This window comes from Euphorbia lathyris, chromosome 2 (assembly GCF_963576675.1).
Source record: "Euphorbia lathyris chromosome 2, ddEupLath1.1, whole genome shotgun sequence".
NCBI lineage: Eukaryota > Viridiplantae > Streptophyta > Magnoliopsida > Malpighiales > Euphorbiaceae > Euphorbia > Euphorbia lathyris.
Window position 1 is genome coordinate 131,250,951 of NC_088911.1, and position 18,025 is coordinate 131,268,975.

An 18,025-nucleotide genomic window follows, 5' to 3' on the forward strand; every position below is an offset into this window, starting at 1 on the left:
TCAGTTTATATATAAGAGAATGTTGTTTATAAGATCAATGGTGAATATAAGAATTACTCGTGAAGCCTAATTTTACATTTGCGTGTAATTTTTTTTACTAAATTAAACTCCTCATTTAAGTGGTCCACAACCAAGTTTTCCGTACTAGTATACAATTTCTTAAAATTAAGCTAGATTAAAACTACAAAATTAAAATTTGATTGTTTTAAACAAACTTGAGGAAATTTACTCCTTATTATGTGTAAATCAAGTTGGATTTTGTAATTAAATACAAACTAAATGAGCTAATTAACCACCTCCAACTTTAATTTATCTGAAACAAGGAAACCGAAACCATCGTGATAAAGGTGGTTCCCATATCTAAGGGATCAGAACTATATATGATAGAGGTGGTTCCAACCGCTGGTAGACCTGGCCCTCTATTTTCACCCTTTATTTGCTACCACACAATATATATATATATATATATATATATATATATATATATGCTAAAATGAACTGATATGTGATAAAATCGATCTTATAAGACATTGAAGCAATTGGGCATTTGAATGATTAGTGGACGGTTCCTGATGGGTTAATCTTTTTCCAAAGAAATGGTATATCTTCTAGTTGATTCTTCTTTCACTCGACCATTATTTTAACCTTACATAATCAATAATGAAGGATATTATAAGACATTGAAAAGAGTACTGTAGACTTTTATTGGAAGAGAATGAAATATGATATTCAAGATTTTTTCGTTCTTGTAATGTTTGTCAATGTCATAAGGTTAAACAGCTTCATCCGGTTAGAGTCTTACAACCACTTCCAAATCTGCATCGTATTTGGTAAACATTTTAATGGATTTCATTAACGCCTTACCCCCCTTCTCATTTTAAATCTGTTTTCCCTGTGGTGGTTGATTGATGGCGTGTTTTGTAATTAAACTTATCTATTAAGCTCGAAATTAAACCGTAAATCACGTTAAAAGATGAGGACAAAATGCCCCTATCATTGATCGACTAAATATGCGCATTTTATTCCTTTATCTCACCCTTACACGGTTGTCATTGTGGCCAAAGTCTTCTTTGACAATATTGTTAAGCTTCATGGGATGCCTGAAAACTATTGTGTAGGATAGGTATGTCACCTTTATTAGTGCTTTTTGGATCGTGTAGTTCAAATTACAAGGGCCAACATGTGTTTTCCTTTGTTTACCAGCCTCAAAGTGGCAGTCAAACTAAAATGGTGAACCACACCATTGAAATGCAGCTACGGTGTTTTACAAGTGACAAGTCAAACAAATGGTTCAATTGGCTTTTATGGGCAGAATATTGTTACAACACGAGATTCATACCTCTTTTCATGCTACTTATTTTGAGATCGTGTATGGAATGGCTTCTCCTAAACTGTTTACTTAGAGCATCTCTAATGATTGGATACTTTACCCATTGGCACCTCATCAATTTTCACCATTACAAAACACTCTCCATATTAAAACATTCTTCTTAAAAATCATCTCTAGTGGTTGGATACTTTCATTTTATTTTAATGGATCCCACACGTCAAAATTTTTATTTTATTTACTCTAATCTAATCTTTTTTAATAATATTTATTAATATTAAGTTATTTAATAGTATCAAATATTATAGTAATAATTAAAAATTAAATTTTACTATTTATTATCTTAGTAAATATTTATAATTTGATTAATGAGTTAAAATTTCAGGTTAAATCTCAACAATCAAATGTTTATTGAATAAAATTACAGTAATAAATAATATAATTCAATATGAGAAAAATCAATTTAGAGTAATAAGTAATAAATAAAAAATATATAATAAAATTAATTGCAAGCTTTTTATGTCTTACAAAAAAAAAAAATTGCAAGCTTTTTATTGGGTTTTTTTTATGTTGTTGGGTCCACTTATTCACATGTTGGATAATACTTACCAAATCTAGATACACATACTTTTGTAAATTTTAATGGTTAAATACCAACTTTTAACTTTTTTTTTTATTTGCAGGTTAGTCCTTATGGAAAACCATTAGACATGCTCTTATTGTCCTATTCACCTCGTTTGGAAGCCGTGGATTTTACACTTAAAGATAAAGATGTTATTTTATTTAATCTATGGATTACATTATGCCCAATAACGAATGAATACTACTTATGATATATGCCATCGTGATCTAAAATTTGAGGTTAGTGATTTGGTTCTTTTTAAACTTCAACCTTATCACCAACCTTCTCTTCGAGCTTGTACTCATCGGAAGTTTGGTCCTAAATTTTATGGCTCGTTTAAAGTATTGGCACACATTAGTTATGTTGATTACAAATTGGATCTGTTATACGATTCTCACATTCATTTAGTCTTGAAGAAATATCACGATGAAGCGGTTGATCCATCACCTTATTCTCTTCCTTCCACCAACAATGGTGAGCTTAGTGCCTTGCCACAAGCAATTCTGGGCCGTCGGTCCATTCATGGTGTTAATCAGGTTCTCGTCTATTAAGAAGGTCTTTCTCCAATTGATGCACCTTGGGAGGATGTCATTCATATGCAGCAACAATACCCTACTTTTTCGCTCAAGGACAAGCTCAATATTGAGGGGGTGGAGTAATGTTATACGCCCAAATTATAAACCTCTTAAAGTTTACAGTCGTTTTACTCACGACAACAAGAAATAAAAAAATTCTTAGACCTAAGGATATTATTTATTTAATTTTACTATGTGTTGGCGTGTGGTTTGTTTTGAGTATGTCTTAAGTGTGCTTTGTTTTAATCCTGCGGTGTTAGTTATTGAGCAGTTTCCTAGGGTATCAATTGTATTCAGTTTTCGTAAAATGTACCCCATGTTTCAGTGTACAACAATTAAGTTCCTTTTCATAAAAAAATACTGAGATATTGCGTTCTCTCTAATGGTTCTCATCTATTAGCAAATATAGGTACTAAACATAGAAAATTAAAAAAGAATAGATTTGGTTTAGATTGGAGACTACTCACCAATCGACCTATAACTCGACCACAGACTTTGGACCATAACAATCAATTACCTTTATGTTACATTTTAGAGTTTAATGATTATAAAGTTAAAATGAATAAAATTAAGTGGTCATAATTTATAAAATTATGTAATTGGATAGTTGAAACTTTAAATCGACAATCCATATTAAAAGACTCGTTAAGAACTTCTCCAGTGGTGGTAATGTTATTGTTATTTTAGCAGGTTTGGTTGTAAACAACCATTATATTGGTTATTACCAAATAAAGTAATAAACTTTGTGATACAAGTTAATAACAAGTGTTTTAATGGACAGTGGACATCAGATATGCGTGTAAGATATGCGTCTGACGTCTCAAAAAGCAGAAGAAACTACTTAAAACATGGGGTCCATCTTATTCAATATATTATTTTTTATTCTGTTTGTTTTTTTATGAATACCCCGTTTTTTTATAAAAATGACATATGTCATTCCATTAAATCACAAAGTACAAATACAGCACGATAAAACTTCTCATCCATACAGGCTACAACCAGTATAAGATCCACAAAGAGAAGAAAATAGACTACAAAGACCAATAAAAACCATAAAAAAAAGTGCGCATACAACATAAATAGAAATCATATACTACTCGTAAGTCGAATCTCATTGAAAAACAGTTGTAATACATTCTTCATCATTTAGCCTCTTACAGTCATTTAGTCTGAGTCATTTCTTTTTTTGCAATTACGCATAGATTTGCGAACATGATGAACTTGCTAAAACTGGAAAAAAAATATAAATACAGTTAACAGATGTAGATCTGGCAGAAAAGAAATTTGAGAAAATATATAGATTTTAAACTAAGAAGAAAAACTAAAAAAATTAAAATTATGAAATAACAAAAAGGGTGTTATTTTGAAGTGTAATTTATGTCTATGGCAATAATTTGTTACCACCTCACATGCTCTAATGCTCCGTAACTATTCATTGACTGACTTAAAAAAGGAGCGCCGGAGAAACGCGTCGTTTGTTTCAAATTATAGCGTACAACGCTGCGTTTCGTCCGCTACTTTTGTCCCTCGTGTCCCGTGCATATCTGAGTGATGGTTTGGTTGATTATATAGTAAAAATGAAAAAGTTTCATCTGTTCTTCAATGGCTTCCTTCGCTCGTTTGATCTCTAATCTATCACTCTGAACTCCAAAAGACCCGCTACGACCTAACAAATGGAAAGTCAATATCCCCAGCAGACTCGATCATATGGACCTCACCCTATGAAAATGACCATTCAGCCCTTGCAGCACTCCGACAATGACCGGAGCAGCAGCGAGCTCCGAGCACTGGATTGTAATCTGACTTCACTCTGCGACCATATCCAGATGGAGGGATTCAATTCCGGTTCATTCTCTGATATCGTTGTTCACGCTATGGGCTCCACCTACCATCTCCATCGCCTCATCCTCTCTCGAAGTTCCTACTTCAGGTCCTAATTGCTCTCGTTTTGGTTTTGATCGTTTTGATTAGAATATAGGTTTTGAGAATTGCGCGAATTTGTTTGAAGTTTTTTCGAAATTTCGAATAATTTGTTTAATTGTAACAAAATTTGAGGGGTTTTGCTATTTTAATGTCCTGGCAGGAACATGCTTCATGGTCCCTGGAAAGAAGCCACTTCTCCTATTGTGACCTTGCTCGTAGATGATAAGAACGTTAATGCGGAGGCAATTGGAATGGCTTTGGCTTATCTTTATGGGCATCTTCCTAAGCTTAATGATAACAATGCATTTCGTGTCTTGGCTTCCGCTTCGTTTCTCGACCTTCAGGTATCATACTTGTCGTTGCCAATTGCTTGATTCCATGATTCTTTAATGATCAGTCTTTATGTTTGGATAGCAATTTACATTTGGGCATTTCTTTGCAGGATTTATGTGCTATATGCACAGACTTCATTATATCTGAATTATGGACATCTAATTTCTTGGCATATCAGGTTAAGTTTGAACAGTATATCCATTTCTTGGCGTTACTTACATGTTCCTCCTAGTATCTAGTTGTCAGTACATACTTCTGTATTTCAGGTATTTGCAGAGGGCCAAGATTATGGCATGCATGGAGAACGTGTTAGAAATGCTTGCTGGGGCTACCTCTGCCAAAGTGGTGCCATGGAATTGAAAGAGGTAAAAGTTCAAGTGACTGATATAGTTGCATGTAATATGGTGGATCTGGCAGCTATGCCCCTTTCTTATTCTCAGTGACTCTCTTTTGGGGGGAAGGGGACATAGTCCATAACAATTAACAGCACTAGAAAGATTGAAATGAAGTTAATAACTTGTGAAGGTATTACCGATGTTAATACTGTAAGTTCATATGTCAACGCTAACAATCATTATTCCCTTTTGGATTAAATATAGTGAATGCTGTTTTTTTCTTGTATCATGGTTAGCCTTATGATTTTAAGCTGGTACGAAGAGTCATGAGTGTTTAGCTATAGTGATTGACTCACCGAGGAACCTACGGAATTGAGAGGAATGGTGATAAACTGCTGATCATATATATTGCAGAGGATTTGCAAGTATAATTTTCAGCTTTAACGTACATGTTTCATCTCTTTATTCCTTTCTCTAACATGGCTTTTAAAATTTGAAGAATGTCCTTGTATAATGTGCTGCACTTTTCAACCTTGTGTGATTCTCATTGAATTATTTTGCCATGATTTGTGTTTGAGCTGCAGCTCTTGTTTGTTTCTGCTGCTGATTGTGAAATCTATAGTGATTATTGTTCTAGATAGGAATGCTTGTTGCATCTTTGGTTGCAAGGTTCTTGTGAAGTCCATTTTTCATTTTAAATATATGAGGACAACCTATTATCCTTTTCAAATTATGACATTTGGTCAATCATCTTTCCGGATTATTGATCCTTCTGTTATAGTAGGTGCTTCCAAAACTTTCCTCGCAGACTTTGCATGCTCTACTAACCTCAGACGAGTTATGGGTACCTAGTGAGGAGAAACGGTAAGGGGGTGGAGGTTGTCAGAATTAGGTATTGTACTGGAGACTGATTTATTATTTAAATGGATAACTTCATGCTTCTTTTTTGTTAAAAGGTTTGAATTGGCATTGTACACACTTCTTGTTAAAGGTGCTTTTTGCAAGACAGAGCATTCTGAGCAAGGAAATTCTTGTGCTGAGATGGGTGTGGATGGTCATTCAGACCCTTTCGAATCAAAAAGCAAAAATTTGGTTGATAGTTTATCTAGAAAGAGGTTGGAATCAGAACAAGGACCCTGTTTAAAAGATGAATTAAAAGGTCAAGGTGCAGCTCATGGTATTCTGGTAGAGCTTATTGATTCTGTGGCTGACTTGCAAGTTGTAGTTTCCAGCTCTAAACAGTCAAATTTGAATGATGTTCATTCCTCTGCTCTGGAACAGTCTTCATCCTTGGGTAACCCATTTTCAGAAATGATTGGAAATAGAACCTCATGTTCTTATGTTGAAATGCCAATTGGTGTTGGAACAAATGGACGAGGAACTAGTGGAGTGGCTATGGAGGGGCCATCTGAAGCAGGTTCATACAACTTGAACAATAACAGTTGGGTTACAGGTGATCAATCTGGTCATTGCACATCAATGGAACCATCCTGTACAGGGCTCATGCTTAATGACTGGGGCAGATGTGGTCCACCTTCTATTTCATGGGGTGGTAGGGTTGTGGGCAGAAGACAGGTCCAAAGTTATGCTAAAGGGAACTGTGGGATTCACGGGGAGGACTATGATACATTTGTAAATATATTTGAAGGAGGTTCCCTTTTATATTGCAACATGTCCTTTGAGGCACTTTTAAATGTGAGAAAGCAGCTTGAAGAATTGGGGTTTCCTTGCAAAGCTGTGAATGACGGCGTTTGGCTGCAGGTTGGTATATGCCTTATGTTTGCTCCTAGTATTCTCAGTTTTGTTAGCAACATAATGAAAACAGTGTCTTGCTTCAATAGAGAGATTACGAAGAGTCCATGCTAGTTATGGCACTTTGACTCACCAATTGAGTCATTGACTTCGTTTTTCATTTTCTTCATCCTTGACCATCTGGCTTATCTCAGTTTTTGAAGCATATAATTCTTGGTCCAGTCTAGGAATATAGTGGGTAGTGCAATTACAGTTCTCTCTCTCTCTCTCTCTCTCTCTCCCTCTCTCTCTTTTGTCTATAAGAAGAAATTTCATTTTTCTTTCAAATATAAGATTTTATTTTCCACAAGCTACTCTTTTACTTTTGACCTCTATGAAAATGCTAATATTTCCAATTATTGGCCTATATTGTAGATGCTTTTAAGCCAGAGAGTGCAAGAAATTGGCGCTGACACTTGTAAAGTTTGCTGCTTTGCAAGTATGACTTGTGCTTGCAGACAGCCATTTGGGTTTTCACAAGGATTTAGTACTACAGGTTATTACATGCAAGAGCATGAGCAGAATATTTCTTCCAGTAACATGGGAAATGTATATGTTGCTGATTCAACTCAAAGTGATGGGAATGGACTCTTTAGGTCAGAACGAGTTCATGTTAGGGGACCTATTGATGGACTTGCAGGTATTGGACGTGGAACTACATTTGTTCCAACAGCTGCATGGCCCCCAACACGTTTTGTCTTTTCCCGGGTGCCTTTTGGTGTGGGCAACAGAAACTGCCAGCAACCTAATGCCAATGAAGATTCAGAGAGTAGAACTGATCACAGTGGAGACCTAACTGGAGATGGTTTGACAGCTCTGGTTGGATTGAGCCCAGGAGGGATTGGCACCACTAATGTTCATGGCGAGCATGTTGGGAGAGGCTGTGAGGCAGAATTGAGAAGCAGGCTACCTGGACCATCCATTTCAGCACCATGTAGCCAAGGTGTTGCTGCTCAGATGCTAGATGCACCTGAGCATGCTATTGGTATTGAATGGGAGAACACAAATAGTTCCTCTATATCTTTAGATATGAAAACACCTTTGAGTCATTTCCCTCCATTTAGGTTTGGGTGAGTTTTACTTTCGTACTTCCCTAAAACTTTATCTCCTTGCATCAGTAATTGTTTTTAAGATCTCAAACTACGATCCTTCTGCAGACTGCAAGAGAGGTGTTTTGATTCAGTCTTGACTTCTAAATATTATCTATGACTTCTGTTAGTTATGCTGTAACTCAGCTCCTACGCTCAAAGAGAATTCGTCATGATTTTGCCTACTTTTCTTTGTTTGGAATCCAGTTTCAATTCTCACGATTAGGGGTGGCCAAATTCGTGTTATGTGATATATATATTTCACATGATTATATATGATTGAAATGCAATAAAAACGATAATCAGGCGGGTTGCCTCTGTAAAAAATGTTGTCGTGTCAGAAATTGACAGCCCTGCTCACGATATCATTTATTTCCTTCTTTTCTTTTGCAAATAAATGACTATTCAAACTGCTTTTTCTTTTTATTGTCTGAATTGGCTATTTGGTGCTATAGGGTTGAATTTGAGGATGTGCACAGACTCAATGATGGCCAAGTCAAGCACTCCCAAGAATATTTTTATGCTGGTTCTTTGTGGAAGGTATATGAAATATCGATAGATGGTTGGTTTCTAAATGTGTTCATGGCTTTGTTTTTCAAATTTAATGTTCTTATACTATACAAGTCAACTATAGTATAAACGATGTATTTAATTTTATAGGTTAGCGTCCAGGCCTTCAATGATGAGGATCCTCAAGGACGTCGAACTCTTGGTAGCATTATGTTGATGAGAAACAATTATTTTGAAAACAATACCTATTTTCTATTTATTGGGATGAAAAGAAGTTATTATACTGTTTTCAGGATTATTTCTTCACCGACGCAAGGCAGAGCCTGCTGACTCTTTCAGGAAGGTAAGTATTTCCTCCGGCAAATCAACATAAGATGTTCTATGGTATCAATTAGGAGAGGATATGAATATCCCTTATTCCTAGTATTTCTTTCTTAGGCTTATACTTTCATGGGTTAATTTCAAATAAATGCCCTGTGGTTTCACATTTTTACAAATTGGTACATGTGGTTTGCAAAATTTTCATTTTTTGTTGACTTTGCCAAATTTGGCCGGTAACGACCTCAAAATGAATTTTTTCAAGAATTAAATGATATTTTAAGCAACTTTAATTCTTCAACTTTTTTAGGTTCGAGGTCATTTAAGTATTGTTTTTTTACGAGAGAGAAAGTTAATGTTTAGAGAGAGAAAACTCAAAAAATGATGATTTTGGCTCCATAGAAAATATGATACTAGACAATTTTAATTCTTGAAGATTTTCATTTTGAGGTTGTTATCGGCCAAATTTGGCAAAGTCAGTAAAAAATGAAAATTTTACAACTCAGAGGGTTCGGCTTGTAACAAAAAAAAAAACCCCACAAGTACCGATCTGCAAAAACGGAAAGCCACAGGGCATTTATTTGAAACTAACCCTACTTTTGTTATAACATCCTCAATGATTTGTTCATCTAATGCTACTTAAGTAGCTGCTGACTTATTGTGGTTTGTGTACATTTCAATTAAAGTTTTCAATTAGAACTTGAGCTTGAGCTTAAGCCTTTGTTTTCAGGTTCATACATATGTAGATTCCCGCGAAAAGGTTACTGCCCGCTATCAGGTGAAGTTGTAAATAAGTTGCTGCAAAACTATGTGGCCACATATAGGGGTGTCAATTCGTGTAATTAGTGTCGTGTCAGTTATCGATTGTGTCAACTCAATCGGGTTAGTATTGTTTTCAAGTCGTGTTTGCGGGTCACATGTAGCTTTTTACTACCTCTGTATCTATTTAACAATTCCCTACTTGTTCATATGAGGCGTTCGAGTTATATTCGCGAGTGAACAATAATAATTGTGTTACCTCTATTAAGATGACATGTAAATATATGAGAATATAATTAATAATTTTAAATATTTGTGTCATTTTCAAGGTAGCATGTTATCCCTAATGTAATCCAACCCAAAAATTTGCATGTCAATTTTGTGTAAACCCAACGATGACCCATTACCTGTTTAATAAAATGCTAATCCACTAAATTCGTGTTGGGTCTGTCTCGTGTTTTGTGGTCGTGTACACAATTGCCACCTCTATCCCACCTCTGCACCCATAGTTTAGAAGATACATTGTAATAATCTGGGTTCTGTTGTGATTTTTGTTTCAGTTGATTTGTCCATCAAAGAGAGAAGTTATGGTGTTCGGAAGCTTTAAACAACGAGGTACTCTTCTACCCAAAGCTCCCAAGGGATGGGGCTGGCGAACTGCTTTGCTATTTGATGAACTTTCAGAACTACTTCAAAACGGGACCCTGCGAGTGGCTGCTGTTGTGCAGCTTGTATAAAATCCAAAGGTAAATGTCCCCAAATTCATATCAGTTCTAACCTCAGTGTGCTGATTCTTGGGGCAAATTCAAATTTCTCCCTGATCTTTCGTTGTTTCAGATGTGCACCATAGTATGAATGCTCCTCCATCTATGGGGTAAAATACATTGATGGTCATTGAAGTTTCTGGTCTGTTTCACCGAGGTCATTGAACTTTCATTTTCTTTTAATGAAATTACTAATTTCCCCATTTGATTTCAGTAAAGTTATTCTGGCCAATTTGTTTAGGAAAACTCACTAGAATGCTGATATATATATATATATATATAGTCAATTGTTTTCTGTGCTACATCAACATTCCGGTGAATTTTTATACATAAGTTGGCCTGAGTGACTTTATTGAAATTAAATATGAAGTTCGTTGACTTTTGTGAAACAGATTCCAAACTTCAGTAATCGTCAGTGCAGTTTACCTTCCGGTTCTGCCCATTTCCGGTGATTGCTTTGCTGAGGAAAAATGATAATTGGACCCCATTAATTTGCATCCATTACTTTTTCTTCTTAATGCATTGAGATATAAGGCCAGGAAATACGCAGTTGTACAGAGAGTTTGTTGTTAGATCACAAAATTTTCTGGTTGTATTATAAATATCTTAGTTACCTTTTCACCCTTTGAGTTTCTGACTGTTTGTATTTTTAAGTGAAACATGAAGAAACATTATATATTTGTACAATCATGTGCGACTGATGCATTAATTATTCTGTGTTTAAATGTGATTAGGGTCAAAGTTTCTGCAATCGCCTTGTATTGAATGTAGGAGTGTCAAAATGGTTATCTAGTCATAATCCACGTGATAATTGTGTAAAGAATGGAACGACGTTTACTCATTGAGTACTCCCGACTTTTCTTTCTTCTCAATCCGGTAAGTCTAAGCTTAGTAGTCAGGGAAGGTAAGGAAGAAGTTGTTACAGTTTGCCCTGGACTTCACTTCCTTAATTCCGTTCCTTCGCCTCTTCGGGCTTCTCCCTTCTAGGCAAGTAAAACATAAACTTCATCCAGACCTTATTCTACTAGGAACGCTCAAACAATCGACCTCCAAAAATGATTTGGGGTCTGTGCTTTAGGACCCGTTTATTTACCCGTTGCAAGGGAACTTTATATTTTTTTTTTTTTGGTACAATCTGGAAAATTAAAAAAGAGCAGCAAAGTAAAAGGAAGACAAAACAACTAAAAAAATAAAAACCAGCAGCCTAAAAGCTGCTACATTCAAACAGGCAGCAATATAGGGATTTCAATCCCAGCATGTCTTCCTCAAGTAAGATTGCAATTTCAGGGACTGCAATCTGTAGAGTAGTCACTCCTAATTCTGCCTCATGAGCTTTTTCCACCAAAAAATCCGCACACCAATTCTTTTCCCTGTGAAAGGACCTAGAGGGATGGTGTATAGGACAACTCTGGTTAATCAAATTAATTCCTTCCAAACAATCTGATTCCACCAGCAGTCTCCTAATTTTATTATCAACAGCTAAGATAATTCCAAATGCCCCAAAGTTCTGCTTCAACAGAACTGCCTCTTCCAATATTATGAACAAAACCTCCTACCTAATTTCCATCTTGGTCCCTAATTAGACCTCCGGCAGCTATTTTGTCCGAATATTCGCAAGGGAACTTTATATTTGGGTCTGTGTTGTTACTAATTTGCTTCTACTTTTTTTTTTTTTTTGCTGATTTGTTGCAACTAATTTCTTTATTTTTTAAGCCAATTAGGTTATTCAACATGTATTTCTTTATCTGGAAACTAATTTTCTTTCTGTCTTCAATTTTCTTTCTTTTTCTAAAAACCAATTTGGCAAAGTATAACATGGTGCAGATCAATTACATAAAGCGAGCAGCTTTCCATCGCGATATGGATGACGATGTAGATTTATCCTTTTATCTCTCAAATTTCGATCATCATGTTCCTGTAGAGATTTTCATCTATGTGAATAATGCCCACAGAGCTACATAGTTTTTGATCTATCGAGGAAAAGGGAAATAGGGGCGCCAATGTCTTTTTTTTTTTTTTTTTTTTGAAATGAGGGGGCGCAAATGTCTTGTGTAGCATGAATGGATGTATTTTTGGTGTATTGGGTAAAATTTAATCAGGACAAAGTTATGGAGTTTTTTTTATGGGTTTGAAAGGGATTGAGCGAATGAAAGAGGAATGGAAGAGTGAGAAAAAAATTCCGTCAATTTTTTATAAAAAATTGGTCAATTCTCACATTGACCGATCAGTTACCGGTAAAATGTATTTAATTATCCAGTTATCGATATATATTTGATAAAAACGTCATATTATCATTTTATTAGATTAAAAGACACAGATACAATATTGAAATTAAGAGGAATAAAACCTCCCACCCATACAGGCTACAGACAGTACACGATCCATAAAGAAAATAAAAGAGACTATAAAGAGCAATAAAAAGACTATAAAGAACACTAAAACAAAAAAGTACACATACAATAAAAATAGGAATCATGTCCTTATAAGTCTATTCCCGTTGAAAAAATATTGTAACTCATACTTCATCATTTAGTCTCTTCTGGACGTTCAGATCTGAGTCCTTTCTTTTTTTGTAACTACGTAGATCTATAAATCTATGGACAAGATGAACTTTTTCCGCTCTTAATGAGACCGAAGAAAGAATAAATGAAAGAAATATAACTAACAAGTGTAGATCTGACAGAAAAGGAAGTTCGATAAGGAATATAGATTTCAAGCTAACAAGAAAAAGTAGATATGAACCTAAAAACTAAAACTAAACATAAATGGGAGGAGGAACAAAGAAGACAAGCTTCTTTCTTCTTCCTCTAAGAGTAAACCTGGTTAAAAAGCAAGATCGGAAACGTTGAGTGATAGTGACGATGATGGAAAGCTAAAAAAAATCGAATATTTAGAAGAGAAGATGAGGGAGAAGAGTGTACAAGTAAGTTCAAAATAAAATCTAGGTATCAAAGTGTGAACTGAAATAAAATTTACGTACCATTAATATAATTTATTTGAAATATATATAATACAAGGATCTTCGATTTGGATGTAAGTATATTGAATTCTACATCCACTGAATGTAAAACACATGATTTGTCATAATGAAAAATACAAAAAAACAAGACTTTATGCTTTGGCGGATTTGTAAAAAGTCTTAGGTGGTTTAAAACTTAGCAAATATAAACATGTGTTTGTATAATTTGCAAATTCAGACATTTCATTAAAATTATTATTGTGATCAATTACATAAAAATAAACGACTTGTAGTAATTAAAAAGATTTATTTTAGAAATTATCTCATATGTAAATTAATTAAATCATAAGTATTTTTCATTGAAAAAATTGAATTGCAAATCCTTTTCACAAACTTTACAAATTCATAAATTTGTAAACTATGGGGCTGTGTTTGTAAATTAGATAAATCATAGATATTATTTTTATACTTTACCTGATGAGGGCATCTTTTCTGGATCCTCTATTCAAGCCAGATTTGGCGGATGCTCCAGTTAGTGTAAGAAGAATCATCGGGCAAATCAAAGTACCTAAAGGGGGAATGAAACCTTAGTGAAGCTTATGCAGGTGAATCCTTCCAAAGCTGGGATTACTTCCTCACTAAGGAGGCCAACATTACTTTCTCTCCAAAGAGACACTTCTAGCGACCAGTCGATTACGTCCTAATTAGTCTCTGCCATTTAGTCCTATTTTCTGTTATGCCATCCTTCCCTCCCATCTTACCTCTTTTACTCTATACGTTGTAACCATAGTAAGGGCATTTGCATTCCTAGTCTTTAATTTAGGGGAGGTATTTAAACCCCACAATTTATAAGGGTAATCAACTTTTATCAATCAAAACGCAATATTTCTCTTTGAGAGCAAGGCTGTTATACATATATATTAGGATTCACTCCTACAATAGAGAATATATTCCTACAATTTTTTTTTTCTCACAAGCTGTATACTATCCAAAGAGAGAAGGAAGGAAAATGGAATGCAACCAACCTATGACCACCCAATTTTAAAAAAATGGAAAAACTTTTGTTTTTTTTATTAAAAATAAGTTTAATAGGATAGGGGTGACAATTCGTGAAAGTTGTGTTCGTTTTGCTTAATTCATGTAAACTGTGACAATTCGTGTAAACGGCAGGTATGGTGAATGATAATCATCCTCCAATATAACTTATTAAGAGATGTCAATCAAGAGTAAAACTAGAGAAAATACGAAAGAGGTGAGAGTTCACCAACCCTTTGATCCATCGAAAAAACATTGAGAGAGATCATTTCGGCAACATTCACTCCCTCCTCTTGCCATGATTGGAAGCCTTCCAAAAATATTTCTAATTCCGCCCCTCATGTCAATACTTATGTGATCATAATTGAAAATTTAAGATTATTCGTCACGCTCGTTGTGTGCCTCGTCCAAAATATTTTATTTTTAGAAAATTATGGCAAGTCATGGGGGGCACAGTTCGGTCCAGTTCGGGGATTCAAGAATCTCCAGTATTGGATTGAACTTCGAGGATTCCTAAAAATGAATCTCTAGGATAGGATTGGATTGAAAATTTCGGTCCTGTCCAATTCGGAGATTTGGTTCTGGTCCAATCTAATACAGTTATTTGACGAGTTAAATAAAAAAAATACCTATACTTGTACCAAAAATAAATTAAAAACATAATTTACAAGATAATAAATATATAGAATTCTTAATAAAAAAATAAATAACATGTGTTTACAATACCAAATATTAATTTCAACCTAAATAAAGTAATTGATGAACTGAATTGCTAAAAAAGAAATGGGTAACTTAGTTTCAAGATTAACAATTTTAATATCTTAACACACGCAAATCTTAAGAAATGCACAACGTAAGCTAAACAACAACAAATTAAAGTACAATAGCAGAAAAAACTTGACTAGATTCTAACGAGTTAAAATTCAATAACAGAAATCAAAATTTGACTAAAGTACACTACCAAATTAATTGATCTATTTTGATTGTTATATGTACACAAATTATAGGATTTTACCAACAATCAAAAGAAATGGTAGGAGAAAAAAAATACCTGAAATTGAAATGGCAAACAATTAGATTTCACTTTAGCAAGGAAATTGAGGAGATTATGTCAGAACTAGGATTTTCATGAACTAGAATTTTAGAATATGAAGAAAAAAAATGAGAATTGAGAGAAGAATATAGAAGAAAAAAAAGCTTAAGTACCAGCTGATTCTCTTAAATAGAAAGCGGGACAAGGAAAATCCAGTTGGCCTAACAAATCATCGCCCTAATAATTGTTAGATATTAGTCTTTAATATTGGTGTTGTGGAAATTCCACATGGAAAGAATAAGAAGGAAATCTGTATTTTATTTTGTCTAAGAGACATCTGTATTGTCTAGAGACATCTGTATTGTCTAGAGACATCTGTATGTCTAGAGAAATCTGTATGTCTGGAGACATCTGAATGTCTGGAAACATCTGTATTGTCTGGAGACATCTGTATTTTGACAACCAGTTTTATGTTTGTGATCCCATATTTCTAACAATCTTAAGGAAATATTATGGAGAACGTGCTGAAGAATGTTGGTGATGCTGGTAAACTTGATCGGTTTGATGGGACGAATTTCACTCGTTGGAAGGAGACTATGAAATTTTTTCTGATCACTCTGAAATTTTTTTACATTCTGGACATTGATTTGCAATATATTCCAGAACCGAGTGACAAAGATACTGATGGAATTGTGGCTGAACGTAAGAAGCGAAAAGAAGACGAGGCGCTATGTAGAGGATATATTATGAACCATCTCTCTGATCGTCTTTATGATTTGTACATTCATGTACAAAAGGCAAAGGATATATGGATATCACTGGAGACAAAGTATAATTCAGAAAAGCAAGGGGCAGATAAGTTTATCACTATGAAATTTTTTGAATTTACTATGAATGATTCTGCATCTGTACTTGACCAAGTCCATGAATTTCTTATCTTGGCCTCTAAATTTAAGGATCTTACTATAGACATTCCAGAGAAATTACTTGTGGGGGCAATCATAGCCAAATTACCTCCAAGTTGGAATAACTATAGAAAGAAACTGTTGCACACTTCTGAGGATTTTAATTTGGAACAAATTCAGAAGCATTTACGAATTGAAGAGGAAACTCGAATTCGTGATAAGAAACATGATGTTGCTTCTAGTTCTAAAGTTAATTATGTCAGTAATAATCAGAAGGGGGGCAAAAAGAGGAAAGGAAATTATCAGAATAATCCCAACAACAACAAAAAGTTTAAGAAGAATTTGTCTGATGTTGTTTGTTATAATTGTGGTGAAAAAGGACACATCAAAAGATTCTGTAAGAACCCCAAGAAGAAGGATAGCAAAAATCAGAATAAGAAGGAGAGTGAGGACAAAGCAAATGTTGTTGAACATGTTGACAATAATGAAATTATTGCCATGGTTTCTGAGTTGCAAATTGGTATGATCCAAGAATTGCATATGGCATCTCTTACCATAAGCAATGATTGGTGGTATGATTCTGGTGCAACTACTCATGTTTGCAACAACAAAGGACTCTTCAAGACTTATATTGATTCTTCTCCAGACCATGAAGTTTTGTTGGGTGATCATCACTCTTCCAAGGTTCAAGGAACCGGGACTGTTGAAATTCAGTTTACTTCTGGAAAGAAAGTTATTCTCACAAATGTTTTTCATGTTCCTCAAATTAGGAAGAATTTAGTTTCTGGTTTTATGTTATGTAAAAAGGGGTTAAAGGATGTAATAGAATCTGATAAAATAATTTTGTCTAAGGCTGGAGCATTTGTTGGGAAAGGTTATGTCTGTGATGGAATGTTCAAATTGTCTATTAATAAAGTTGAGAATTCTGCTTATTTTCTTGTGCATGCAATTGAATGTACTTCTTTTCATTTGTGGCATAATCGTTTAGCACATACCAATTATAGAACCATGAAATATATGTCTAAAAATGGAATGATATCTTATGGTAATGATCATGAAGATAAATGTGAGGTATGTGTTCAAGCAAAAATGAAAAGGAAACCATTTCCTAAAATTGAAAGAAGTACAGAAATGTTAGAACTTATTCATTCTGATATTTGTGAATTTAATGGAAATTTAACTAGAGGAGGTAATAGGTATTTCATAACTTTCATTGATGATAGTTCTCGTTTTACCTATGTTTATTTGTTAAAAACAAAAGACCAAGCATTTGAAATGTTTAAATGTTATAAAGCCATGGTAGAGACACAAAAGAATAAGAAAATTAAAATCCTACGCAGTGATAGAGGTGGGGAGTATTTTCCTACATAATTTTTTTCTTTTTGTGAATCTAGTGGAATTATACATCAGGTTAGTGCTCCTTATAGACCTCAACAAAATGGAGTTGCTAAAAGAAAAAATAGTGTTTTTGTGGGCTATGCTGAAAATTCAAAAGCATATAGGTTTTTGGATTTGGATTCTAATGTTATAGTGGAATCACGAGATGCTGAATTCTTTGAAAATAAATTTCGTGGCGATTCCACAGGAACAGAAACCTCAATAGCACCACAAATTTCTTCAAACTCAAATGGGAAAAGAGTTGTGCCTGATTCTTCTAATGAACCAAGAAGAAGTGAAAGAACTAGAAAAGATAAGAATTTAGGTCCAGATTTTATTAATTCTCAAGCTATTCTCTTTCTGGTGGAAGG

The 18,025-nt window shown here is 34.4% G+C and overlaps 1 protein-coding gene across 1 annotated transcript; it reads left to right on the forward strand.

The window, feature by feature from the left end:
• Window positions 1–4,017: 4,017 nt before the first annotated feature.
• LOC136219965 (uncharacterized) lies at window positions 4,018–11,032 on the forward strand. The gene is made up of 13 exons (XM_066007583.1): window positions 4,018–4,454; window positions 4,608–4,791; window positions 4,890–4,958; window positions 5,047–5,145; window positions 5,900–5,979; window positions 6,072–6,876; window positions 7,282–7,976; window positions 8,450–8,534; window positions 8,655–8,706; window positions 8,798–8,847; window positions 9,553–9,600; window positions 10,142–10,327; window positions 10,419–11,032. The coding sequence occupies exons 1-12, from the start codon at window positions 4,198–4,200 to the stop codon at window positions 10,316–10,318; spliced, it is 2,601 nt and encodes an 866-aa protein (XP_065863655.1). The 5' UTR covers window positions 4,018–4,197; the 3' UTR covers window positions 10,319–10,327; window positions 10,419–11,032.
• The last annotated feature ends 6,993 nt before the right edge of the window (window positions 11,033–18,025 follow it).

What these genes read in the sequence shown, in the direction of transcription:
- LOC136219965 (XM_066007583.1), top strand. Translation starts at nt 4,198, where the DNA reads ATGGAAAGTCAATATCCCCAGCAGACTCGATCATATGGACCTCACCCT. An exon ending in TCTCGAAGTTCCTACTTCAG is followed by an intron (nt 4,455 to 4,607) that starts GTCCTAATTGCT and finishes ATGTCCTGGCAG; the next exon opens with GAACATGCTTCATGGTCCCT. An exon ending in TCAAGGACGTCGAACTCTTG is followed by an intron (nt 8,707 to 8,797) that starts GTAGCATTATGT and finishes TACTGTTTTCAG; the next exon opens with GATTATTTCTTCACCGACGC.